This window comes from Mastomys coucha, unplaced genomic scaffold (assembly GCF_008632895.1).
Source record: "Mastomys coucha isolate ucsf_1 unplaced genomic scaffold, UCSF_Mcou_1 pScaffold21, whole genome shotgun sequence".
Taxonomy (NCBI): Eukaryota; Metazoa; Chordata; class Mammalia; order Rodentia; family Muridae; genus Mastomys; species Mastomys coucha.
Window position 1 is genome coordinate 91,762,335 of NW_022196904.1, and position 26,604 is coordinate 91,788,938.

Consider the following 26,604-nt stretch of genomic DNA (forward strand, 5'->3'; position numbering starts at 1 on the left):
GACCTCTGCTGCTACAGGGATGGACCCAGACATGATCTCTGGTGGCAGTATAGGCCAGGACCCTACTATGGTCCTAGGTGGCATCAATGGCATCATATCAGGCTGTCCCTCACTACCCTCAAGACTCCTGTCCTGCCTCTCTTCACTGCCCATATCTCTCTGTTTCTCTTTCTCTTCCATTTTCCCACCATTTCCTTGCTCCTCTTAGTGGCACCTGTGGCCTCTGAGTGTCTGGGGTCATCTGAGGAGTGGCCTCAGGAGTGCCAAGCTGCTACCTGTGCATTATGGCACCAGCTAGGGGTCATCTTGGGTATGATTCTCCCCTCCCCCCTGCAAGCCTGTGTGGCACCAGACTGGTAATCATCTTGGGCTCACGTTTTTTGGAGGGTTAGGCTACTAATAGTTCAGATTCTCATAGGGCAGAACACTGAAGGTAGACATAGTCTTTCCTCTCTGCCACCTACTGGTGCACTTGCAGCACAGCATCACACCTGCAACGCCTCTAGAGGCAGGGTCCTGATTTATTTCTAAGCCACTTAAATTCTCTGTGATTTTCTTTCTTATTCAGCCATTGCTGTGGATACCAGTTCTGAGCAGGCTTTAGTCACTTTAACTCACTCTCACTAAGTTCTATGTCCTGTATACCCTGCTTTCTCCTGGCTTCTCCTTTGATGATACAGTATGAGTGGCCCATGGGCATTCACTCCATAGTCAGGCAGAGACTGCTTCTCAGTACTGGAAGCTACTACTGTTTAGTAGGATCCAAGAGGGAAAACTATCCCCTTCCATCCACAAGGTTGCGTATTCTGTGACAAAGTTTAGGGAGGTCTGTACAACCTAGCAATTCTTGTCTAACGAGTGAGCAACTCCACACTGCATTTTATTTAGTTTTTTCTTTTCTCTGCTTCAGTCTTGCTGTGGTTCATTGCTGGTTACTGGAACAGACTGATGCTTGTAGTGTGTCAGCTTGGCTACTGTAATGGGAACAGAGTGCCCCTCTGCTTTTTTTTTTTCCATTTGCTTTTCCCAACTTTAATCTGGTCTCAGCCTAAATATCCCCTTATGACCTGTTCATGAATGTTTTTCCACCTTCCAAACTGCTTTCTCTTTCCTTGGTGTGGTTGCTGAATTTTAAAAGCTCCTAATGGACTATTATATTGTGCTCTCAATGTTCATAATTTTCATATTTCAGGCCATAGAATGCTGTATAAAGGATTTGTCTTTGAATGACATTAAATATGTATGCAATGTATATTATATATGCTTTAAAATGTAATGAAACACATTCTTACATGTAATTAGTATGCCCTATTTTTTTAAAAAAAGAAAAAATGAGAAATGAATACTGCATATGAACTATGTATGAACTACAAGAATTGATTATTACTGTCAGAAAGAATCCCAAATATGTGATAGGAAGCTGATAAAATTTTCACATTTTATGTTTCAGGCCATAGGATGATGTGTAAAGGATTTCTTAATATTTATTTTTGAATGGCATTAAAGATGTAGACAAAGTATATTATATATGTTTTAAAATGTAATGAAACAGATTCTTATGTATAATTAGTATGAATTATGCACAAACTGCAAAAATTGGTGGTGTTTATTTTCAGAAAGAGTTCCGAATCTATGATAGGAAGCTGGCAAAATCTGGCTGTAAATGTACATTAAGTGCAAATCTTCTCCGGTAGTAGTAGTAAAAACAACCCAGGAAAAGCTCTATTTCCAGTAATAAACACATTATATTCTCTCATTTCTAATCAAGCCCAACTAGGATAAATAGCACAGCCCAGAGATGAGGGTTACATGATATCCTGGGGAGATGTGAGCTTCTCTATCCTAAGGCAAACTTGTGCTATGGCTCTCAAGGGGACTAGCTACCTAAAAGAGTGCCCTGCTCTATCAAGCCAACATAAACATGGCTGGGAACAGGGCAGTGCTTTTATGGTTATCTGTCCCTGGAGACCCTGTTTGCTGGGAAAGACAGTCTCACTACAGTGACCATTTTCTTGAGAGTCCCAGTTTCAGTGGCTTCTCCCAGAAGGGACAGCCTGGAGCCACGTGCCAGCTGACTAGGCTTGGCAAATGCAGGCCTTCCAGGTAATGGGAACAGAAAGACAAACACTCTCCCAGGATCCTGATCTGTATATCTAAGCTGTAGCAGTGGTCACTGCCTCGCTCTTTACTTTGCCATCTTTTGAAATACAACTGTATTTTCCCGGGACAGCTTTGGAATTTGGCCTGCTATCCCATCTCCAGTGAACTGTCAATCACTTTCACTCCCTCTCTATCTCATTGAAACCCCATCTCCATCACTCATTGTGCTGTCTTCCATTTCCCATTCATCCAACCTAGTGTTTGTATGGTAAGGAGGAGAGAGTCAGGAAGAGTTGGGAGGAAAGAAAGAAGTGAGATCCAGAGGAGAGTTGGAGAACTTGCAAGACCATTAAAAAAAAAAAAAACATTTTATTTTACACTTTGTATGTACAAGTGTTACCTGTGCACTCACTACATGTATGCTTACTGCCTGCAGAGGCCAGAAAAGAACATTAGAATCTCTGGAACACTGGAATAATAGGCAGCTATAAGTTGCTGTGTAGGAGACAGTAATTGAACCTAGGTCCTCTGCAAGAGAGCCAGTGCTCTTAACTGCTCAGCCACCCCTCATGGCCTCAACAAATCCTCTTTTCAAATTCCAAGCTTTCAGACTAATATCACCAAGCGAGTGACACTCAGGGGCTGTGTACATAGACCTTTGCTTGCTGTGGTTTCAATGTCCATTGTATTCTTTTACCTCATTATTATGAATCGACATTTTTACCTGCTGCCATTGTAATGTGACAAGGGTTTACTGAGAGCACACTAAGTAGTGAATACTGTGCTAAGTGTTGACCAAGGATTATCAGACCTACTTCTCACAAAAGCACTACCAGGTGAGAATGATCATTAGCTCTGGAAAGCAGGAGCCAGTCCGAAGAGTGAATTGACTTGATGACTCACATAGCAGCTGTTCTTCCTATTGGGCCCAATTTCCATTTAGAGAGCCTTTGAATGTTTCCTGTGGTGGAAAACTCTGTCTCTGGGAGCAGTTTTGATTTTTTTGGAAAGAGCCATAATTGGTAGGAACATAGTGTAGGAGATTAGATTGCAAAATGCCATGTTTGGGCAAAGAACAGGTACAGGCATAGGGAAGGGGCTTGCCTCACACATAGGCCAGAGTGCAACTTTCACGGAGTGTCCTGAGATGATATTATGGGCCCGTAGGAGTTCTGCAAAGCTTGCTAGTGCTATTACTAGAACAACATTTTCAAAATGTGGCAGGAATTTAGAGATTATTTTACTCAATCATAATCCTTCACCAAAAAGACTACATGAACTAGGGAAGATCACGCATCTAGTATCAGATTGAAAATGTAGCTCAGAGCCACCAAATTCCAACCCATGGCTCTGTAATACCTTTGTGTGGGGCTCAGTAAGGCTGTTCTTGGCGCTTTTCACCACGTTTTTCTTTGTCATTGTCCTAGTTAGGGTTTCATTGCTGTGAAGAGACACCATGACCAAGGAAACTCTTATGAAGAAAACATTTACTTGGGGTTAGCTTACAGTTTCAGAGGTCCAATCCATTATCATCATGGCAGAAGCATGGCAGCCTTCAGGAAGACAAGGTGTTGGAGAAGGAGCTGAGAGTTCTACACCTTGATTCAAAGGCATCAAGAAGGAGATTCTTTCACAGGCAGCCAGTAGAAGTGTGGAGCTTTGGCATAGGACCTCTAAACCCAATCCCATAGTGATGCCCTTCCTTCAACAAGACCACATATACTTTAACAAGGCCACACCTCCTAATAGTAGCACTTCTCATGGGCCAAGCATATTCAAACCACCACAGTCATTCACTGAGTAAACATAACATGGGATAGAAAAGTAGAAAGTTCTCTCTGTTTTTGTTCTCTGTCTCTCTCTCTCTCTCTGTCTCTCTCTCTCTCTCTCTCTCTCTCTCTCATTCTCTCTCTCTGATACAGTTTCTCATATAATCTACAGCTTTATACTCACTACGTAATTGAGGATGACCTTGGTCTCTCTGTGCTTTGTCCTCCATCTCCAAAGTGCTGGGATTACATAGTATGTGTGTTACTATTCCCCCTTGTACAGTTTTTCAAAACACCTCCAAAGCCTATGAAAAATGTTGGCCTAGCCCTCAGCCTCCCTCCACCCCCATGGTCCTTGCTGGTAGGGGTGAAGAAGGCTCAGAATCAATACTCAGATTCTGGGAGTCAGGTGAGAAGCAGAAACAGACTTGTTCATTGTAATAGTAGAGAGTGCCTTTATACCCTCCGCCCACATTCTCCCTGGCCCCAGCCGATTGGTTACCCCGGTGGTCACATGCTCTGTCTTTGTTCATCTCTGGATGTCAGGCAGGTTCTGGGGTTTAATGAGGAAGTGCCTGCTGCGCATTCATGGGCCATTGTGTGAGAAAAGGGTTGAGGGGTGGAGGGGCACTAGTCAGGAACATACTGACTCACTCCTCCTACAGTATTGCATACTTACAAGTGTCATAGTGGTAGACCTTATGTTAAATGCTATTACCACAACAGGAAAATAACAACAACAAAGGGGTCAGGGAGAAAACTCTTGGTGTTGATAGATACATTTGTTGTATTGATGCTAATGTCTAGAGTGGAGACTGACATCATGCTGTGTGAATTATTGTATCTCTTTGTGTTCTAATCATGCATAACTGAATTAAGTAAAGAAAAGGTATCTTATATCATCAACAGCTATGTTCATCACCCCCAGAAAAAAAATATGAGGAAAAGGAGCCTCACAGAGAGTGAGTTAGCCCAGTAACCTCAGGTTAGATCGACATCACATTCTGCTATTCTCTTTCCTTCCAGAAGAGAAGGAAAAGATGGAATCTTTGAAAACCAATGAGCCTGTACTTGTATTTGATTCCTCACTTAGGTCTGAAAGGCAGGTGTTATTCCGTTCACATAATTCAGATGGAAAAAACAGAGGTCTGAAAGGGGAAATGGCTTTACTAAAAAACTCAGGAGGAAGTCATCTCTTAGAACCCTTTATCATATGCATAGGTTCATCCATGCCTGACTCCTCAGTTCTCAGGTACAGTACAGGAAGTGTAGAAGAGGAGAGAGGGACTTCAGAAGGATCTGACTTCAAGTTTGGAGCCCACCTTCCCCCTCTTCCCACTGTGTGACTTGGGGAAGTTTACGTAACTATCTTCTTATTTTCTACTTGGAAAAATGGTTCTCTTAACTGCTCTTAATTGTGCAAGTAAGATCCTATCTTAGTAAAGGGTCATAGTAAGTCCCCACTAAGTGCTACTTTTAAATGTAATATTAAAAAACACCAACTCACAGGTTTCTCAAACTTTTACCTTCTTTCCTTCACTCAATCCACCTCTTATTTCACCTGTAGGTATGACAGATCCTTTCAGTCATTCAATTTCCCATCTCAATCAGGTACCTTTTGGAACTTTTCTGCTTTAGGGCTTTCTCCAAAAGACACTGAAAGAACCAGGGTCAGTCTTCAGTGACATAGGCATTTTAATTAAGCATTGTAATCCATTCTTTGTCTAGAAAATTCCCCAAGGCATATTTTAAGGTAGAGTTTAGTACTCATTATCCATAGTAGTGACCTTGGCAATAACTATATGGAATGTTCTACCTTCCGCATCACTCATTTTGCTCTTTCCTCTTGTTTTCTGGAACAACACCCGACTCTACTGCTCTTCAGACCGTGTTTCAGATTGTTCATTGCATTCCCAGGTCAAGATACCAGCTATTTCTTATGTAAGACACTGCCTCATGTTTATGTGACTCTCATATGCTTGTGGATTTTGCTGAAGACCACAGACTAAAGACTACCAGAGTGTACCTGTAGTCACACAAAGCTAGATTCACTAACTTGTGATAACTAAGGAGAACATATCAAAAGATTCAAAAGAAGTGATGCAATTGTGTTCATAATGTGTGGGTTCTTATCTGTTATTCATTTGATGATTTTAAAAGCAGAGATTGTTCGGTGGTTACATCCTTAGAATATGGGATTCCATGATGCAGCTAGAGATCAGTATAGTAACACATGGGCTGAATAAACCAGTTTTACAAAATTTGAGCTTAGATTGATAGGAATGCCTATGAAAATTGGGCTGCTACAGTTAATTTCAGTATATTTACATATATTGTATATATACATAATTATAGTATATTTCACATGCTAGTGTTTTTCATGGTTTTGATTTCAAGTTTTGACTTTCCCTTCACAGTTTAGCCGCTCACAGGAACACTTTTCTTCTGTATCAGCTTTTCATGTCTTAGTTAAGTAAGAATCTCTAGATGGGAGCTGAAAGAGAGCTCAGCAGTCAAGAGCACTGGCTACTTTTCCAGATCACTGGGGTTCAATAACAGACACTTACATGTACCCTGTCTGTATCTCCTGTCCCAGGGGATCAGAGGGCACTGAATACATGTAGTGTATAGACATATATTGAAGCAAAACATTCATACATATAAAATAAAAAATAAAAAATAAATTTCAGAGGTGATAATGGGTGAATAGATAAAAAGAGTGACTGATAGACATAATGGAATGAAAAAAATGAAATTTATATTAGAGAATAGGCTTGCATGATTAAGGGGAGGCTTGTCAATCCAAAATCCACAGGGTGGGCTTTTAGAGTGGAAGTTCAAGGAAGAACCAACACCACCGTGTTACACAATTCCTTTTTGCCCAGGGGAAGTCTTTGTTTTACTCAATGTCATCTGAATGAGCAAGGCATCTCCACATAAAGGAGGACAGTCTGTTCTTTATTTTCAAATTCTACTGATTTAAATGTTAATATCACAAAAAACACATCATCATAGATATATCTAGAAAAAATGTATGTTCAAATATTTGGAGGCCATGTACTATCCAAGTTTATCTAAAATGTTAGTCATAACAATGTCAAATGAGTTTTCCTCATCCACATGATTATTATTATTTTATCACTCCAATCAGAAAGATCCTGTTAAATTACTATATAATGTTCACAGAAAGAACAACAAAGTTTGCTTGGAGTTTTTTGTTTCTGCTTTTGGTTTTGGAAATGAATCCTGTTATAAAATTATAGGTAGAAAAATGCCAAGAAAATGAGTAACTTGCCTCAGGATGTTCAATGATTGAAGCATCTTGTTGTCCTTCCTGAGAATGTGTAGGAACCAGCCTTCATGAGAGCTCTACAGGGCTATAACACGGGTCTGTTGTAACTACAGCACACTACTGGAATGTTGATATTTCATCCTTTTGGAGCTATTTTTATAAGCCTTAACAATATATATATATATATATATATATATATATATATATATATATATATATTTTAACCTAACATATCCAAACCTCTTACCTCATTACCTCATTAATGTTATATATTTGACAATAAAATATTTTACAGTATTTTAAATGATTTTTTATTGTGGCAGATACATACTATATAAATCTCAACATTTTAAGCACTATGTGTACATTAACTATATTAACATTATTTTGTAGGTACTACTAATAATCCTAATCTAAGAACCTTTTCATCATCCACTCAATATAGAGGGAATATTCTACATGACATAAGTTCTTTAACATCTTTAAAATTGTACAACCCATACCTGGCAGGCCCTTTGCACTGTTGGTAAAGAGGACTGAGAGTCACTCATGTCTCCCAGTTACCTTATGAACATAAAAATAGTAAAAATAATACTGAACATTTTAAGATAAATTACTATGTTGTTTGATACCTAAGTCAAGACTCAGACAATATCATATGTTATATATTCAAGAGATTTGACAGTTACAGAACACAATCTATACAAAGAAGACATAATCAAAGATATGAAAGAGACTAAAAAAATTTAACCCTCTTCTGTTCATCTGAGAGGAAGCAGCTACTCTATCACAAAGAACAGGTTGTTGGCCTCTGCCAGAACAGGGTTAATCACTTACCACAAACACAAAGACATCCATGTTAGCACAGCAGAAAGAAAACAGGATTTGTAATAGGCAGAGGAAATAGATGGCAGATGTTAAACAGGAAGCAATATAACACGGTAGTAAAGCAAATGTATTCAATTATCAAATTTAATTTAAAATCTTGGCACAGCACATACAAGAAAGTTTCTTTGCTCATTAAAGCCTCTATCACATGTTGTGGTGGGCAAAAGTGGTGTCTTCCCTGGGAAAAGAACGAGATCACAGAAGGGCTGAAAAGCACTCATCACAAGATCTGGAACATGTTAAGCATACACCATACATTCATAAGCCTTACTATTTAGAGCTCGGATATGTTCCTGGGTAGTGACCGAGGAAACCCTTGGCTACCATACTGTCAACTTCATATTCCACATTTCAGAAGTTAAACATTATAGTCAAACAATAGCTCTATAACAAATGAAATAGAAATAAACATGTTGTTAGTAGTTTGAACATATTTCATTCAAATCACAAACCTGATAGTTAGTTTAAATCACAAATCCTAGTTGTTTCATGTAGTGTTATCAATGGGTCTCATTTTACAGCAGAATATTTAAAACACATAATATTCATTGAAAAAGATTATTTCACATTATATCCATGATGAAGATAAACCATACTTTAGTTCACTATCCTGTTCAGGAAAAGCACTAACGTGCTTTTGGGTGACTGGAATTAAGCAGGTGTGATGAAATTATTATATTAAGCCATATAGGACAAGGGTGATAGAATGGTAAGGGTCACGTGTTTCCCCCAGCTTCAATGTCCTTATCACAGCTGATCTTGAACATAGCCAGCACCCGTGTTCTGATCTGTTTGGTCTTAGCACCGTAGATGATGGGGTTGATCACAGGAGGCAGCAGCAGGTAGACATCCCCCATGAGAACATGCACAATGGGATCTAGGCTGTTTCCAAAACGGTGCACCACTGACAGGCCAATGAGTGGTACATAGAAAGCCAGGACCACACCAATGTGTGACACACAGGTCCCAAATGCCTTAGCTCGCTCCGACTTGGAAGGCAGCTGCAGAACCGTCCGTATAATCAGGAAGTAGGACAAGGAGATGAACATGACATCTACACCCATGACTAGCAGAATGGCAGTTAGACCATAGACTACATTGGGCAATGTGTCTGTATAGGCCAACTTCATCACATCCTGGTGGACACAATAGGAGTGGGAGAGCACATTGGAGTGACAGAATGCCAGTCGCTTGATCAGCAGTGGGAGTGGAAAAAAGAATAGGGATCCTCGGACCAGAGCCACCATGCCGATTTGGACTGTTACTGTATTGTTGAGCACAGCTGCGTGACGCAGAGGGTGGCAGATAGCCACGTACCGGTCAAAGGCCATGGCCAACAGGATGGTAGATTCAACTGCTGAGAGAGCATGAATGAAGAACATCTGGGCAAGACAGGCATCAAAAGTAATCTCCCGGGAGTCAAACCAAAAGAGGGCGAGAATCTTGGGCATTGTGGACGTGGACAAAGCCAGATCAATAGCTGCCAGCATGCAGAGAAAAAGGTACATGGGAGCATGCAGGCTCCGCTCTGTCCTCACGATGAAGACCACAATGCAGTTTCCAAATAATGCTACAGCGTACATGGAAAGCAGGGGGAAGCCAAACCAAAAGTGAGCTTCCTCCAGTCCTGGAATACCGATAAGCATGAAGGTGGCATGAGTGAAGTTGCAGGAGCTCATCGCTGACACCAAATGGGGCAGGCTGGAAGAGGGAGAGGCCACACTGACAGCCTGTAAGGACATGGAACAGAATCAGAGAGTCCCCTGGAACTTAGTGGTATTAGCACTCCTTCCCTTCTCACTCCTTCTCCAACCATTACCCAGCTCCCACACAAGCTACAAGGCTCTCTGTTCCTACTGGAAGAAATGTAAATGCTCAAAATTCTTTAATTACTGCTACTAAGGTACATTTAAAAATTTCAAAATAAAGCTTTGGGAGGAAATATACTTATCTCCAAAATGTGGCTTCCTCTAGATTTCTTCAGATTCTCTTCTGTCCCTATCTTCATTGTCTGGATAGTAGGTGCTCCCTTCTCATGAAATCACTGTATTAACTCTCTTTTCAGATAAAGACACCTTCCTTCCCCCTCTCTCCCACTTTCTTCTCCTCTGATGCCCTCATACTTCACTGACACCACTTTATTTCTATTTTCTTCCTTCACATTTCTCCTTTCCCCTCTCTTTTTATACTTATTAATTCAAATTTCAGAAATATTTACTTGCATCACCAGTTAAGCACAATGCTATCTGTGAGAAGCAGCTATGAGAACCATTCCTTTTGATCTTACATAGCTTGCCTAGGGTATGGGATGGGTAAGGAACAAGGACATCAGAGCACTGTGATAAAGGCTTGCAAAGGAATTCATTGACTGCAGGGGATGACAAAGACAGCAGCCATCCTGGAAAAGATGGTCTTTACATTTCAGTCTTGAAGCATGAGCAGAATTAGGCAGACAGAAGAGGGAATAAAGATCTTCCAAGATAGAGAGGATAGAAAATATTTTTCAAATATTCAGGATTCTAAGTCCTTGGTTCTAAGTTTGCAGAGGGGGAGGGAGAAAACACAATAGCAACTCAGAAAGCAAAAATCTAGCAGCTCACTCTAATCATGTTTTTGCAGATGGAGGTGGTGATAAGATTGTTCACCTCCAGCAGATCCTAGCTACCAGGCATGTTTCCTATGACAGCTTTTTGTTCCCAGTCAGCAAACATCTTTATGCCTGGAAATCACCTCCAAGGGTATTTCTTTTGCCCCAAATAGGATTTGCGGGCTGTGTGTGTGTGTGTGTGTGTGTGTGTGTGTGTGTGTGTGTGTGTGTGTGTGAAGCCCTGATTTGGGAAGAGGTATTACTGATTTTTTTAGTATGATATTCTGAGAGTCCTGGGAACCTGTGCCAATAAATAATTCATACTGAGGAGTTATTTCTTTTTATTTTGTGTAGCATAATGTTGTTTTGTTTTAATCTTGTATCCACCCACACACCTGAGCTTTCACATCAAACCCTTTCCCTGTCCAGCTCCCTAATGTCCTGTTTTCAGAGCTCGTTAACATCAAAAGTGCCTGGCCTGGCTGTGAGCATGAGGAGCTTTGATGTGAAGAATTAATGATGCAGGTGTCTTTGGTGACAGTATCCAGGTGATCCAGATTAATTTGTTTTTCTCTCCCAGGCCTATATTCCTCTTCTAAACAAGGTCTTCAATAAAGCTAATCCATGCCCTTTACCTTAATGGAGAGAGTTTAGAGTATAATAAAATGAGAGATTTTTAAAACTAGATTGTCCCTATTTTGGATGAGCAAAGGCAAACAGATTAAGGGTTCCATATCACACTGATCTTGATTTTTGCCACCATTATGGCTTGTGTAGGTAAAAGAACAGCTTCTTCTCATAGTGGATTCCAAACCTTGCTACGTGCTGCTGTCTGAGAAAACTGCATTCTTCAGTGAGATACTAGATAGCTTTTATCTTGAATCTTTGTGTCTGTCATAAACAACTCATGGGAAAGAATGCAAATGTCCCAACAAAAGACTCTATGTGGTATGGGAAAAAGCTAAGCAACTTTTTTTTTTTTTTTTTTTTTTTTTTTGGAGAAAAACCATGTTACTTGGCCACTAGACCCTAGAGAAATGGGGACAACACGAGAAGTCAGACTGGAGGGGTAACAAGAGGCAAACAGTCACATTTTGTACTCTCAAGGACTTTTGTGTTATTCACATATTTAAGGGTCTGTCTCATCCACAGACTCAGACACTTTCCTAATCCATTGCTCCGCAGAGCACCTGTCCAGCCTTGCTGGCACTTAAAGCACAGAACTAGTTTCTGTTCTGTTTTGTGTTATTTTTAAAGGAGGTAAAACTACCTTTTAAAAAGGCTACATAACCTAAAAAGTGTACAAAACAATTATGTAATCAGTAGGATAGCAAGGTTATAGCATATGATAGCATTTAGTCAATATTTCTCTAACAATAATAATGAAGTATCAGAAATTGGTCTTCCAAGACCTTTTTATTCACACTAGCATCAGAGATAATGCATTTAGCCAAAACCAGAAGAAAATGTACACATTGGGATCTTCAAACCATTACTGAAAGAAATTAAAGACAGTATTTGACAAATGGAATGATGCATAGTGCTTGTGGATTAGAACAAAAAACTGTTACGATTACAGTTTTCCCCAAAGATGATATACGGATTTACTTTACTTGCTAATGAAGCTTCTTTAGGCTGTCTAAACATTAGTTTTTTTTTTTTAAGTTAGCAAAGTAAAAGTGTGATATTTTCATAGAAATGTGTTATTGCACATTGTTCTTGTTCAGCTCCTTACCATGTTTTTGCTGGTCCCCTTAACACACTCAAATATTTTCTCCTTCTTCAAGCCATATAAACTGCATAAACCTTTTCTTTCTATTCTAAAATCTCTTTCCTCCATTCTGATAGTCCCCCTTTTACTTTCAACAACACACACACACACACACACACACACACACACACACACACACACACACACACACACACACACACACACACACCACACACACACACATACACGCACACACACACACACACACATACACACACACACCACATCTAGACTCTGCACATGAGAGCATTTGTCATTCTGAGTCTCGTTTACTTTGCTTAACATAATGATCTCCAGTTCTATCCACTTTTCTGTAGATTGTATTATTTCAGTCTTTATAGTTGAACAAAATTCTGTTACATACCACTGCCTTTCTAAAATTCATCAGGTAAGGCTCTGGGGCTTGTCTCAGAATGAAGCATGCGGGGTCTTCACAGAACCTTAATGTGGCAGGACCCTTGTGATGCCAGGCTCTTGGTAAGAGAGCACTCACCTGGGAATGGCGTAGTTCTACTCAAGGAGCGCAGCTGGATCTGGCTTTCACTTTCTGGAACAGGTCTCTTTATAATGCTACTCAGTAGGCTCAGGGAACAAGCTGCTGGAATACCAGCTGATGCTCTAGGGATCTGGCAGATAGAGGAGTGAAATGTTCATGTCCACTTGTGTACTTCTCTCACCGGCTTCTCACTTTTCATGTCTAAGGAAGCAATCTCAAAGGACCAAGGTCTCTGCCACCATTACCACAATGACACATGTGAGTCTCTTGATAACAAACACGTGTTCCCACTCCTCTGAGCTGATCTAATTTCCACAGTCAGCCACAAGGTTAGTGTTTCCTCATTACTTAATCTGCTAGACACAGCAGGCGAAGGGTATGAATAGATGAATAGTAATGATTGTTGAACTCTTGGAGTTCACATCAGGCTTAAGATACAAATAAGTACACTAAAATGTAGCCCTATAACTCAAAATAGGTTCATTCACATCTCCATAACTCTCTTCTACTTATCTTTCAGTTTAGGCACAGCCCCTGATATGATGAAGTCATGCCTGTGACATGAGTAAAGATGGCTTTTTGGTCTATATTATGCAGTGATAATATTAGATGGAGAATCTCATGCATTGTTTATTCATTCACCTTCAACAAGTGTTTACTATGAGCCTGCAATTTTATAAACAAAACAAAGGAAATTCCAAGGGTTATGAAGAATACTTTTTGATGAGATAGAAACAAAATTAAATTAACATATTAACTAAAGAGAATGCTAGATAGTCATAAGGAGAAAACAAAGAAGAGGATAAGGAACATATTAATATTGGAAGGAGGGAAGTGAGGCTGCCTGGTGGAGAGATACTTGGAGAGAGAAGGGAAGATATATCTATGGAAATATCTGGGGAAGATTGTTTCAGGAAGAAGGAACAGAGATGGCAAATAAGTTTCTCAAGGAATAAGCCTGTCTAGTGCTTAGGAACAAGGCAGGCAGTGTACTTGAGGGGAGAGAAGAGGGGAGGGGAGAGGTTGGGATAAAGGAAGACTCTGTGACTTGCCCATATAGGAACTTATAGCATTAATCATCACTTTACAGTCTTCCCTCAGACTAGATATAACTTTACAGATTAGTTTCCACTATATGGGCTTGTTTTTATTGAACTATTATTGTCTATTCTGGTCTTTCTTTCACTGTTTATTTTCAGGGACTTCACACTTCAAACCTTTAAAATCTATCTAAAGCACCATATTCTCCAAGAAGCTGCATTTCTAAGCTCTCTAATATTTCTTCTCTAGTGACATGTGCCCTCCTTTGTACCTAGCCATGTATGTCTTTATCTTTGGGTGATATTTATCTTGCCTTATCTCCTATTCTTTCTAGGTTTGCCTCAAATATGTCTTATCTTGTTATTGCCATTCTAAAATCAGAAACATAATTATTGTCTTGTTAATTCTGTATAAAGACCTATGATACATCTATATTTAAGAATGTGTTCATTCACTTATTGCATAAAAGCATGTTTTTTTCAATACTGGCTTTAGGTAGACATTATATTTCTCTTAGAGAATACAGAGATGAATATAATCAGGTCACTACCCTAAGTTGCTAAAGTAACATCTACACACTCTTGACATAATAAGAAATAATAGGAAATATCAGTGATTTTAATGAGGACTTGAATAGAAACAATCTAACTGGGGTGGGTTAAAGAAAGAGGTTTTTAAAAATAATTCATATAAATGAGTATGCTCATATTTCTATATGTCTATGTGTCTTGTGTCTGCAGACTCCAGAAGAGGGCATTAGGTCTCCCTGGAACTAGAGTTACAGATGGTTGTAAGCTGACATGTGAGTGCTGGGAATTAAACCCTAGTCCTTTGGAGAGCATCTAGTGTTCTTACATGCTAAGCTATCTTTCCATGCTCCACCCCCAGAAGAGGATTTTAGTCAGAGATAAATCATAGCAGAAGGAAACAGAATTCTCTAAGTAGAGTGGTGTTGCTGGAGCAATACAAAGAGATCAGAGAAAATAAGAAGGCAGATTGATGTGATTTAAAGATAGGTTTTATTAAGTTGGACTTAGGAGGAGAATGAAGAGGTCATTTCAAGGACATCAGAACTCTGCCCGTGTATTAAATTACATTTTTAGAAGTTGTTAGAAGGATGAATTTCAGGAAGATAAGATTAGGCGTGCTTATGAATTTGAACTTAAGTGGTATACCTTTTTCCTTATCTTCTGTAGTTTATTCTTTAACCCATCATGTCTAATTTTCCTTCTAAACATAATGCCCATAGGACTGTTGTTACTCTGGTTTCTAGGAAACTAGAGAACAAACTTGGTCAGTGCATGACGTTTGCTCTGCAAATTACACATTCTCAGTGTCAAGTTGACCATTTATAATTATGAGAGCTCACAAGTTTCCAGGGATTGGGACACTAGGGTTCTCCACAAGTTAGTGAGCAGGAAGAATATCTCTAGAAGTGCATGAAAATCAGTGTCTGGCTTTTGAGATTGAGATTCCTTCTTATCTCCAGTAAAATGATTCTCGTTAGAAGAAGGAAATAGAATGGCTGTAAGAGGAGGGTAGAATGGGAGGATCAAATGTGGAGGAGGAGGGGAGAAGGGGTATGGGAGAGAATATAGGAGAGATAGCTAAAATTAAGGTACATTTGAGGGATAGTAGGACACCTAATATAGTAGAAACTTCCTGAAACATATACATATATGTGGGTGATTTAAATGAAATGACCAAATAATGGGGGGCAGAGTCCCACTTGGCCATAATTAATAAAATAATAAAAAGAAAAATAATTCTTTAATGTCTTGATACTATAATTATATCATCTCTCCCTTCTTTCTCTCTCCAAACCTTCCTACACACACACACACACACACACACACACACACACACACACACACACACACACACAAAACCTTTCTTGCTCACTTTCAAATTTGTGATCTATTTTTCATTAATTGTTATTATATATATATACATATATGTATATTTTTATGATGTATAGGTATAGGTATAAGTATAGGTATAGGATTATATAAATATGTATATACATATGTACATTTATAAGTATATGATGTATATGTGTATATAATGTATATTCCTAAATGCATGAATCCAACCAGCTCAGTCTATACTCTGTTACTTGCTATGAATGTTTTCAGGGCTGACCATTTGGTGTTGGTTAACTAACAGGTGTGCTCTTCTCTAGTTCTCATACTGAATACTGTCATCTTTTGCTCTCAGCTCAAGTCACTTCCTACTCTGTCTCATTGATTTCCAAGTACCACACCTTATATAGCAAACCAGGCAAAAATCTAACATGGAAGCCTACATTCTTTGATCTCTCCATCTTTCCTTCTTGGATTTTTCTGCAGTTATCTTGGACTTTTATCATTGCTTCATTATGAGTTATTACTGTATGAAGAACATGATCTGTGAGATTCAGAGAACAGAAAGGGATGGAAATAAACAGAAATTGGCATTTATTTCAAAATACACGTCATCTACACAAATGGTTCCATAACTAATTTTTTTGCTTTTAACTCATGTTTATTAAGGAATATACAAGGGAAGTTTTATGTTGGAAAGGAGAGAGAGAGACACAAGGCTGCACAAAATTAGGAAAGTGGCACTAAGTCAAATGATCAGAGGGAATCTTGTACAGCATCCTTCAAAATAAGAAGCTTCATGAATAAATATCTTGGAAACTATGAAAAGGTTATTATGTTTTTGTGTGCCATCTAAATTCTTATACATATTCTCAGATAATATTTATTTATTTGGATATCATCAGTTCAACTGAGGTTGAAAGAAAGTATGGTACTAGGCATGGTGGCACGCACACCTGTAGTCCTAGCTACCTATAAGGTTGAGGTAGTTCAGTGTTACCATGGGAAATTTTATGATACTGCTTCAAAACCAAACCAAACCAAAGTCATCCATAAGAATGGCCATATAAAGAAACAGGGAGCCAGACACTATTAATACAAGTGTGAAAACAAGACACCAGTGAAGAAGATTCAGCTTTTGATCTTGATAAATGAACACAGAGCCCCTTTGGAAAACACTGTTGAAATAGAATCTGAAGAGGATCATCATGAGAAATGAGCACAAGGTGATGCTGGTGCATCAGGGTGGGGCAACAGGCAGATTGATGGGGTCAGGGATCCTCTAAATAAATCACCTCTTTTCTAAGTGGGAGGGTGTTGGTAGTGAATGCTACCATAGGTGGAGATAACAGCTTGTGCAAAAGCTTGAAGTGACAGAGAATACTTGGGATAGAAGAAATGTAAGGTTTTCATAGGGCTTCGAGTACTATACAGAAGATAAAGAATTCTTAAGAGGTGTATAGAGGGGCTGGTGTGATGGCTCAGTGGTTAAGAGAACTGACTGCTCTTCAGATGTCATAAGTTCAATTCCCAGCAACCACATGGTGGCTCACAACCATCTATAGGGGGATATGATGCTCTTCTGGCAGGTGGCTATATATGCAGCAGAGCACTCATACATTAAATACATTTTATTTTATTTTTAAAGAGGTAAATGGAGGTCGGACACCCAGAGACACAAATTCCTTATCCTCAAAAAACCTTATCTTGTGATGGGAAAATCAAACCAAACTAAACCAAAACATCCCCCCTCCCCCCAGTATATAGTTGGTTAGGTTTTGAAAGTGCTAGGGATTAAATATAAAGCAGGTAAGGATGGGGGTAGATACTTTCAGAAACTGAGGGAGAAATATTACTGTTATGATTATTATTCTTATAATGTTAGGGGTCCTGTAGTAATTTACACCTGAGTAAGAACCTACATGAAGACAGGATGTAAGCTAATCAGTAGATCTCGGGGAGAAAACATCACAGGCAGAAAAATGTTGAGGGTGAACTGAAATGCTGTGTAGTGTGCTGGATGATATAAGAAGATATCAGGAGGCTAATGCAGATTTACGAGGGAGATTCAAGGACACTGGGAAAGAGAACTGCAATAGTGGAGGAGACTCAGAGCATATAGAGGACCTTAGATGCTACTATATAGTCACTGAAAGTTTCCTCTTGGGCACACATGAACCAATGGAAGTGTGTTAACAGGGAGTGATATGACCTGCCACAGGTACTAGAATAACTACACATGAAGGAAGACTCTCCAGAAAGCTATCTGGGTGCAAGATGATGGTTAGCATCCTGATGGTAGCAGTGGAAGCAATGTAGGTGGTTGGATTCTGGATTTGTTGATAGACAGTTAGATGTGGAACAGGAGTAAAAGCAAGGCATAAGAGTTACCAAATACCCACGGGAGGAGTTGCAGAGATTAACTATGGAGCAGAGACAGAAGGAAGGGTAAGCCAGCCTAAATATAGCTATCTCCTGAGAGGCTCTGACAGTATCTGACTGACACAGATGTAGAGGCTCACAGCCATCCATCAAACTGAGTGCAGGGTCCCCAGTGAAGGAATTAGAGAAAAGACCAATGGAGCTGAGGGGTTTGCAGCCCCTTAGGACGAACAACAACATGAACTAACTAGTACCCTCGGAGCTTCCAGGGTCTCAACCACCAACCAAGGACTGCACATAGAGGGGTCTGATTGTTCAAGCAGCATGTGTATGGTAGAGGATTGCAAAATCGATCGTCAATAGGAGGAGAGGACCTCGGCCCTGTGAAGGTTCTGTGCCCCAGTGTAGGGGAATGCCAGGGCCAGAAAGTGGGAGAGGGCAGGGTGGCAGGCATGGGGAGGGGGAGGCAACAGGGGTTTGTTTTTGTTTGTTTTTTTGTTTTTTGGAGGGGAAACTGGGAATGGAGAAATTCACATGTAAATAAAGAAAATATCTAAAATAAAAAAAAAAGAGTTACTACAAGTATTTCATCTCAGCAACTTGGGAAACAGAGTTTCTATTTAAGGAAGCTTGTAGTAGATAAGCACATATTTTTATTATGGGGCTATTAAGATTATCTAAGATGATTGAGACATCTGGATGCAGACATTGATACATATTAGATGATTGTCGATTATAAATGTTAATTTGTGTTTGTTCAGTATTGATGGTATTTAATGTCATAATACAATATAAAATGCCAGAAAAAGAAGCACAAAAGGAAGAAGAGTCCTGAGGACAAAGCTCTGGTATATTTCAACACATGGATGTCAAGACAAGCAATAATTAAGAGAAAGGATGAGGCTCCTTCCTGAAGCCATAGGTTGTAAAAATCCCAGTACTGGGAATAGGATACCATTTTTAAAATAGTTGTTGGTAAATGGTATCCCAGAGGCCTCAAAACAATGCAGGCTACTGCCACTGCTCTTGGATGACTACCAAAACTTGATGGCAAGACCCTATTTCTGACAATACCACACACTTTGGTAATAGAGAAATAAAGCTGGTACTGACCTGAAAGCTTCCCCCTGCTGGGTGGTTTTCATAGTGCCAGAAGGTGCCATCTAGGCTGCTAGAGAACAAAAGTCACTGATCACCTTACCTAGCTGTGAGTACCACAAGCCGCAATAATGATAGAACTGGCAACATATATTCATAGGTGAAATTGGGGTAGAATGTTTTGGGGGTAAACACTTGTTTTATGATGTGCTTTAAAGCTGACTCCACAGTATTTATTTATGTCTGATGTAAATCTGGCCAAGAACTCATGGTTGTGAAGATCACAGGCCCTAGGATTAAACTATTACTATTATTTTGCCAAAAAGACATAGTATCAAACTACCTTCTAAATACACATTTCTCTCTCTCTATAGAAGCTGTCAATCTTCACCAGAGAAGTTTCTTTGAACAGTAGATGGCATACCTACTTTTCTATGAAGGAATGATGTAATATGAAAATGTAACTGCTATGATGAGATAAGAATAAAAGGGGTATTGACAAAGCTAGAAAAGAGGCAGCTTAGAAAAAACATTGTGGAGGGAGAGGCACTCTCGACATAAGGCTATACATTGCTTCCCATTTATATATCAGTGTTTCCTCATCTGTAAAGGGGCTAGAGTAACTGACATTCAAGATGCAGTCTAGCATTAATTGACAACATAGGCCGTCTAGCTCTAGGCTTTTATGATTTTATATTTCTTTAGATTGGAGAACTTTTATCACAGCTTTACGTATCTGCTTGGTCTTCACACTGTAGATGATGGGGTTCATGACAGGAGGGATGAGCAGGTAGGTGTTAGCAATCATGGTATGGACATAGGGTGGAGCTCGTTTCCCAAATCTGTGAACAAAGGACAGACTGATCAACGGAATATAGAACACAGCCACAGCCCCGATATGGGAGACACACGTGCTGAAGGCTTTCTTCCTCTCTTCTGGGGAAGCAATGCTGAGGACAGTTCTGATGATCAGGACATAGGAAAGAAGAATAAGGACTGAGTCCACACCAACAGTAGAGATCATGGCAGTTAGCCCAACCACATTGTTGATCCTGGTGTCTGTGCATGAGAGCTTCATGACATCGGGGTGGAAACAGTAGGAGTGGTGGAGCACGCGGCTGCTGCAGAAGGTTAGTCTCTTAAGAAGTGCGACCATTGGTGTCAACATTACAGTCCCTCTGATGACAATTGTCACCCCAATTTGAGCTATTCTGGAATCAGTTAAAATAGTGGCATACCTAAGAGGGTTGGAGATGGCCACATAACGATCATAAGCCATAGCCAACAGCACTGAGGATTCCATGACAGTGAAGAGTTTAATGAAGAACATCTGTGACAAGCAGGCATTGAAGCTGATCTCCCTGGCATTGAACCAGAATATCCCCAGCATGGTGGCCAGAGTGGATATGGACAGCCCGAGGTCAGTGGTGGACAGCATGGAGAGGAAGTAATACATGGGCTCGTGGAGGCTGGGCTGGGTGATAATGACAAAGAGAATCAGGCTGTTCCCTGACAGGGCAGTGGCATAGAGAAAGCAGAAGGGAATGGAGATCCAGGTGTGGAAGGCTTCTAGCCCCGGCACACCAGTGAGCAGGAAAATGATCGAAGAAGCTGTGGTGTTCTGGAAGGTTGGCATGCTAGATTAAAATTATAGAAGAGAGCTAAAACAAAAATCTGCATTTCTTTTGTGTATTCTATTTATAAATAATCTTATCCAACATACATTTGACCAAAGATGAGCATCTATGCAATATATAAAAAGAGAAATGACACCTTTACATTGGTAAAAACATTGTATGATTTTACCTATTGCAACAATATTTTTTTATTCTTGAAAGAAATGTCTCAGCCCACAACTCTTTGCCTCTGAGGCTTTTTGTTGCTAGCTGTCTATGTCTGTGTGATCTGTGCTTTCACTCTTCCAGCTGTGGATGATACAGGAACACTAGTACCCATTTGCTATAACATGTTAACATAGTCAACTATTTTTGTTTTAAATTTTTGAATGATTAATTCTTTACAATAGATTCTCTGCATGCTTTTGTGGAAACATACGGCATGGGAGAAATAATGAAATGTTTCTGTCTTGTTTTGCAGAGGAAAATAAATCATTGAAAAAGATCACATTTTCCTCTGAGTAGAAAATTTAGACTAGGCAGACACAGACAGGTATCCATGAATTTGAAATGGAGGTTTGGGGATAAACAGATTAAGGCTGTGTTTGGAGAGGGCTCAATGAGAAGTGGTCAGTTGGGGGGCAGGTCCTTTGGTTGACAAGAAAGACACTAAGTGACAGACAGCAAGCATAGTATGTGAATGGGCACAGAGAGACATCTGAATGATTCCAGAACACATGTGCACATGCATACGCACACACACACGTGCACATGTACACACACACACATACACACACATATTCACATAAAGTTCCACTGTAAGGGCTATCCTAGGGAAACTTACTAAACATAAATTGGAAAAATAATTGAAATTATTGGAATACTAGAGGGAAAAGGTAAAAGGTACTTGTATCGAGTATAGTTTGGGACTCTAATGTTTTCTGTTGTGAGTGTCCTCAGGAGGGTAATGAAATTAATGTCAGAAATGTATGGTCATCAAAATGAAAAGAATTAAGGACTGATATTAATGTATTATATACTTCTAAACAGGTACAAGAGGATAGTCTAACTATGTAATCACCCCAAATAATAACAAATTGAGGTGGTAGATACACTAATTGACTTGATTTGATCATTCCAGCATCTCTTTATATCTATCTATCTATCTATCTATCTATCTATCTATCTATCTATCTATCTATATATCTATGCATGTTTAGGGAAACATCACATTGTATTTTATAAATATATACAATTATAATTTGTTGTTTAAAATAGAATTATTTCAAAAAAAACCAAGAATTTTAAAAATCAAAGAAAGTCAAGAAAGGAAGAAGAACATTATCATAATGTGGTCATTCAGTAGATTTGTAGAACAGAAGAAAGGTTTATAGAAAAAGCAGTGACCTTTTTCTGTGCATTGTTTACATTGAGAAGCAGAATACTAAGACTTTTCAAATGCCATAAGAAAGACTATTGCTTCTCAGTCTCAGGGATATTTCATAAGTAATGGTCATTTGCATATTTCTGTATTAGAAACTAAAGGATAGCACAAAATCTTCCCTTGAAGAGTTCATAACTAAGAGAGGGAGAAATATCAGTGGGATTTTTGAGTAATTCCAAAACAAAGTGTAGTTGCACACCAGTGAACAATAGTGGCTACGGAATGCAGTGTCTCATAATTCTGTCCACCACACCTGTTATTTCACATATAATGTTTAAGTTGATATTTTTGTCATTAAGTTCTGGGAAGTTTTACAAAAGATGACTTTAAAAAGTTAAACTACTAAGTGAATAATGTGTTTCATCCTGATTTCTTAGTAACTTATTTAGCAATAATTCAATTTATTCATGTCCAGTGTTCTTTCGTCTTGATAATTTCTTCCTTCCCTTTCTTGATGAAAGATGACAAACAAAGCAAACTGTACAGTACAGTTTGACTTGATCCATATTTGATCTGGCAGCAGTGAACTCAAGTTGTCTGTTTTGTCTCAGTCTTACCTGGGCCATTTCTCACTCTTGGACCAAAGCTTTTTATAGTTTCTCTTCCACCATGCTAGACCAAGAGCTGACTTGCTATCCCTTTTCACAGCCAGGAACTTTTTATAAGCTGTTGACTATCTATCATAAACCTTTAGGTCAGTCAATAGTAGATTCTCACAGAGTCTTTTAGTTACTAAGGCATGAAGCAAGTCTGAGATGATTTTGTGCCTGAGGTAGCCAAAGAAGTTGTCGTAGACCACATACCTCACACTTGTAAATCTCAAAACATCTTCTGTAATACAAGTCCAGTGACTCTAATCAACAACAAAAATTGACCAGTTTTGAATATGAGTGGCACATTAGATACTGTATAGGTACAGCAAGAACCCCAGGGTCATAGATGAAGAAATGGGGTACTAATTGTAGAGTGCACTAAGGTAGGGGGCATCTAAGTACAGAGCCATGTATCTGTGTTCTGTGTATGTGAATGGGTCTGGGTTAAGTGTGGAGAGGAATTAATTCTAGGAAAGAGCAACAAAGGAGATGAACTGTAACTAAACTTTTGGTGGTTAGATATGAGTTTACAGGAGTGGAAACACTATGTCCAGAGTGCTCTGGACATAGATAACATGAAAGGTGATAGGAGTAACAGATAACTAAAAGAAAAACCAAGCAAAATAGGTCCTTAGCATGAATTTCCCTTAGCTGAGGGAGAAATGAGTGATTGAAAACATAAGAATTTTGAATTTATCGGAAAGGATAATGTGGTAGATTTTGCATTGCAAAACATCAAGACCCAGGCATTTACAAATCTTTTATGAATAAGTGAACAAGCCATTGTCCATCTCTTCTAATTTATCTCCAACAGCATTCCTTTCTTTCTTTAGCATTTTACTGGGTTTCATTGGGTCCTATCCACAAGTTCTACCTCAACTCAATAATGAATGCCTTCCCCACTTTAGTGTAGAGACTTTCAACATACTCATCTCAACTGGGACCCATCACTATCTGCCATTATTAAGCACAGTGCTTAGATAACAGAGGGACCAGTCATAAATCCCATCTCTTCTTCGGTTTCCTTTTGCATAGTTTATAGTGAGCAATGAAGAATTTGAAGAACAATCTGCTTTTGTTTATTTTTTCCTTCACCCTTGGTAACAAGCTGGATATTTTCTCACTGAGAACTCTCAGAAAATCTTTTGACTCAGTGACTAATGTATTTCTAAATATTCTGTATAAATTCCAGATATGATTTTCTCCCACTTACCTCTCCCTTGATCCTTTCTTTTTCAATTGCTTCAGTGATGGTTCCTCTGATAATAGTGGAAAGATTAGCTCTTTCCACTATTTATTAGAAAATACTGTTCTCTACCTTCTAAATTGTGGCATTGTAGAAAGTTTGTCTTTACCTATCCCTTTCTGCAGTTCACAGACCCTTCTAGAGATGACCTAATCATGACCATGGCTTTAAATAACACCCACCCACCTGACCCACGCAGCTACTCTCTAATGACAGCATCTCCTAATTCTGTATTGCAACAGTTATCAGAAAAGTGGAAGGGTTAAGCATGAAGGCAGCAGTGAAATGTGGACCAGGCTGAGGTGATAAAATTTGCAGTTTAGAGTTTAGAGAACAGATAAAAGCTCTTTGCTTCCAGCGGTAATAAAGAGCAAATAAAATGCCTGCTTTTGAGAAGCATCCTCCTAGTCCAACCTCCAAATGAGCCCAACAGAGCTCATTTCCTTCCTCACTCCCCTGTCTTTCACTTATCTGCCAATCGAATTAAGGTCTAATAATCATCTAATTAAAATTACTCATTTCCCCTCTCTCACCTCCATTTTATATCTGTCTTTCTAGTCAAATATTTATTTATTTTACTATTTATTCTAGATTCTCAGATGTCCAAGATGCCAGTTAGTTCTTGAGGTTATATTTTAATCACATCTTTTTGTTACATTAAAAATGTTGCATGCTCATATCAGAGAACAGTACACCAAATTTTCCAGAAATTATTCTGTATCTTTTTTTTCCTTTCACCAAGACAAGCTTTTACTATGTAGCCCAAGCTGGCCTGTAATCACAGTCCTGTTGCCTTGCTCTCCTGAGGGGTGAGATTGTAAGTATTTTTCATGTTTCTGCTTCTTTCAAACCGCTGGTCAGTGTGCCTTCACTCTCTGACCCCTCAGACTCACTTTCCTCAAGTCATAGACAATTTCATTCTTTCTCTTGTGAACTCTCCTATTTAGACAACGTGCTTTTTTCTCACAGTAATACTGAGAGCTGTAGCCTGTGTCTGCCTTTAGCTGATGATTTAAACCAACGAAGCTGTTGCTGATGGTCTATAGTGTGTAGCAGACAAGGGTTGGATCTGTATTCAGACAATCCTTTGGAAACCTCGTCAGCAATACAAATTATTCATACTGTTAAAACACATATGTCAGATCAGCAAGCATTATTGGGCTAGTCTTAAGTCCCCACTAAAACAACATATAGCAGGCATTAATAGATTTACTTTAAAGTTACTTTTTTTTTAGAGAAAAAAGTCAGAACCAAATGTGAGAGAGGTTATGAAACATACTCAACATCACAGATAGCTAGTGAGAACCACAGCCAGTATTCTGAACCCAGTTTTCCTTAATTCCAATGTTCATACTCTTAAATATGTCCTATTTCACTGAAACCTGTAAGCCATGTAAACTTCTTTTAATATAGTTTACTCATCTATAGGGCTAGATGTAAACTGCCTAATAGAGCTCTGGCATGCAAAAGCTGTTCACAACAGGTAATTTCACTTCTATTTTTAAATTAAATTGATATTGATTTGCATTTTTTGAGGCAGAGCCTCATGTATCACAGGTTGACTTTGAGCTTAGTATGTGGCCAAGGATCACCCTGAGCTTCCAGTCCTCCTCCCTTCGTCTCCCAAGTGCTGCTCTTTGCAGGAGTGTATCACTGTGATGAGCTGCAAGCTTTTATCTTTCGTGTGAGTCATTGGATTTAGAAATGAGGTTACCTTATCGTGACAAACGTATCAGCACACCAATTAAAGAGTTTGACTAAAGACAGGTTACCTGCACGACTCCCACCCCCAGCCCTCCAGAAGGCAGAACAAAGTGCTCATTCTCTGTAGACTTCCTGGGAATCCATAATTCAAAAATTTCCCATTCACTTCAGTTCTCTATTACATTAACTTATCTAATTCAACACACCACAAGGCAATTCTCCCCCAGTGCTAAGGCAGTATGGCTCATCCAGAGGCAGGGACTCGCACTGAACAAAGTTTTACTTACAGAGCCCATCCAGCAGCAATGGGTCCCTCTCAGGCTAACTCAGAAGGTGGAGGAAGCTTCAGATTCCAGGGGAGGGTCGAGCTTAAGTTGAGATTTATTCAGCTTGTTTGGAGATAAGCAGAGTCGAGGGACCAGTTCCCAGGGGCAGTGCTAATTCACTGTGCCTCTAGGGTGTGGACACTCCCAGAGGACTTCACTTGCCTGATACAAGCTTTTTATATCTTTTCCAGAATGTGATTAAGCCTACATGCTTTATGAGCTGATGTAAAGTTTTGTCCTTGTGCTATTTCATTGGAAACGTTTTTAAATAACAGCTTTATTGAGATATAGTACACATACTATGAAATTGACTCATTTATAGTGTATAACTCAATAGTTTTTAAGAAAAAAATCACAGAATTATGCAGGAACCATCACCACAATCCAAT

The 26,604-nt window shown here is 39.2% G+C and overlaps 2 protein-coding genes and 1 non-coding gene across 4 annotated transcripts; all 3 read right to left on the bottom strand.

Moving 5' to 3' along the window:
• Positions 1-384: 384 nt before the first annotated feature.
• LOC116104373 lies at positions 385-513 on the bottom strand. The gene has a single exon (XR_004123875.1). It is a non-coding gene; the product is annotated as a small nucleolar RNA SNORA17 (small nucleolar RNA).
• A 6,939-nt stretch (positions 514-7,452) lies between these two features.
• Positions 7,453-26,338, bottom strand: LOC116100677 (olfactory receptor 51E2). Of its 2 annotated transcripts, XM_031384409.1 has the most exons (4): positions 26,177-26,338; positions 19,302-20,128; positions 12,901-13,033; positions 7,453-9,779 (listed from the first exon to the last, which is right to left on the bottom strand). In XM_031384409.1, exon 4 carries the CDS (start codon positions 9,726-9,728, stop codon positions 8,766-8,768), a length of 963 nt encoding a protein of 320 aa, XP_031240269.1. In that variant the 5' UTR covers positions 9,729-9,779; positions 12,901-13,033; positions 19,302-20,128; positions 26,177-26,338; the 3' UTR covers positions 7,453-8,765. The 2 variants fall into 2 exon arrangements, with proteins under 2 accessions (XP_031240269.1, XP_031240270.1); XM_031384410.1 differs by lacking the exon at positions 19,302-20,128.
• LOC116100679 (olfactory receptor 51F2-like) lies at positions 19,978-20,922 on the bottom strand. Its single transcript, XM_031384411.1, has one exon. It carries the CDS (start codon positions 20,920-20,922, stop codon positions 19,978-19,980), a length of 945 nt encoding a protein of 314 aa, XP_031240271.1.
• Positions 26,339-26,604: the final 266 nt, after the last annotated feature.

Bases quoted from the DNA above. Each gene is read 5' to 3' on its own strand.
- LOC116100677 (XM_031384410.1), bottom strand. From the start codon at position 9,728: ATGAGCTCCTGCAACTTCACTCATGCCACCTTCATGCTTATCGGTATT.
- LOC116100679 (XM_031384411.1), bottom strand. From the start codon at position 20,922: ATGCCAACCTTCCAGAACACCACAGCTTCTTCGATCATTTTCCTGCTC.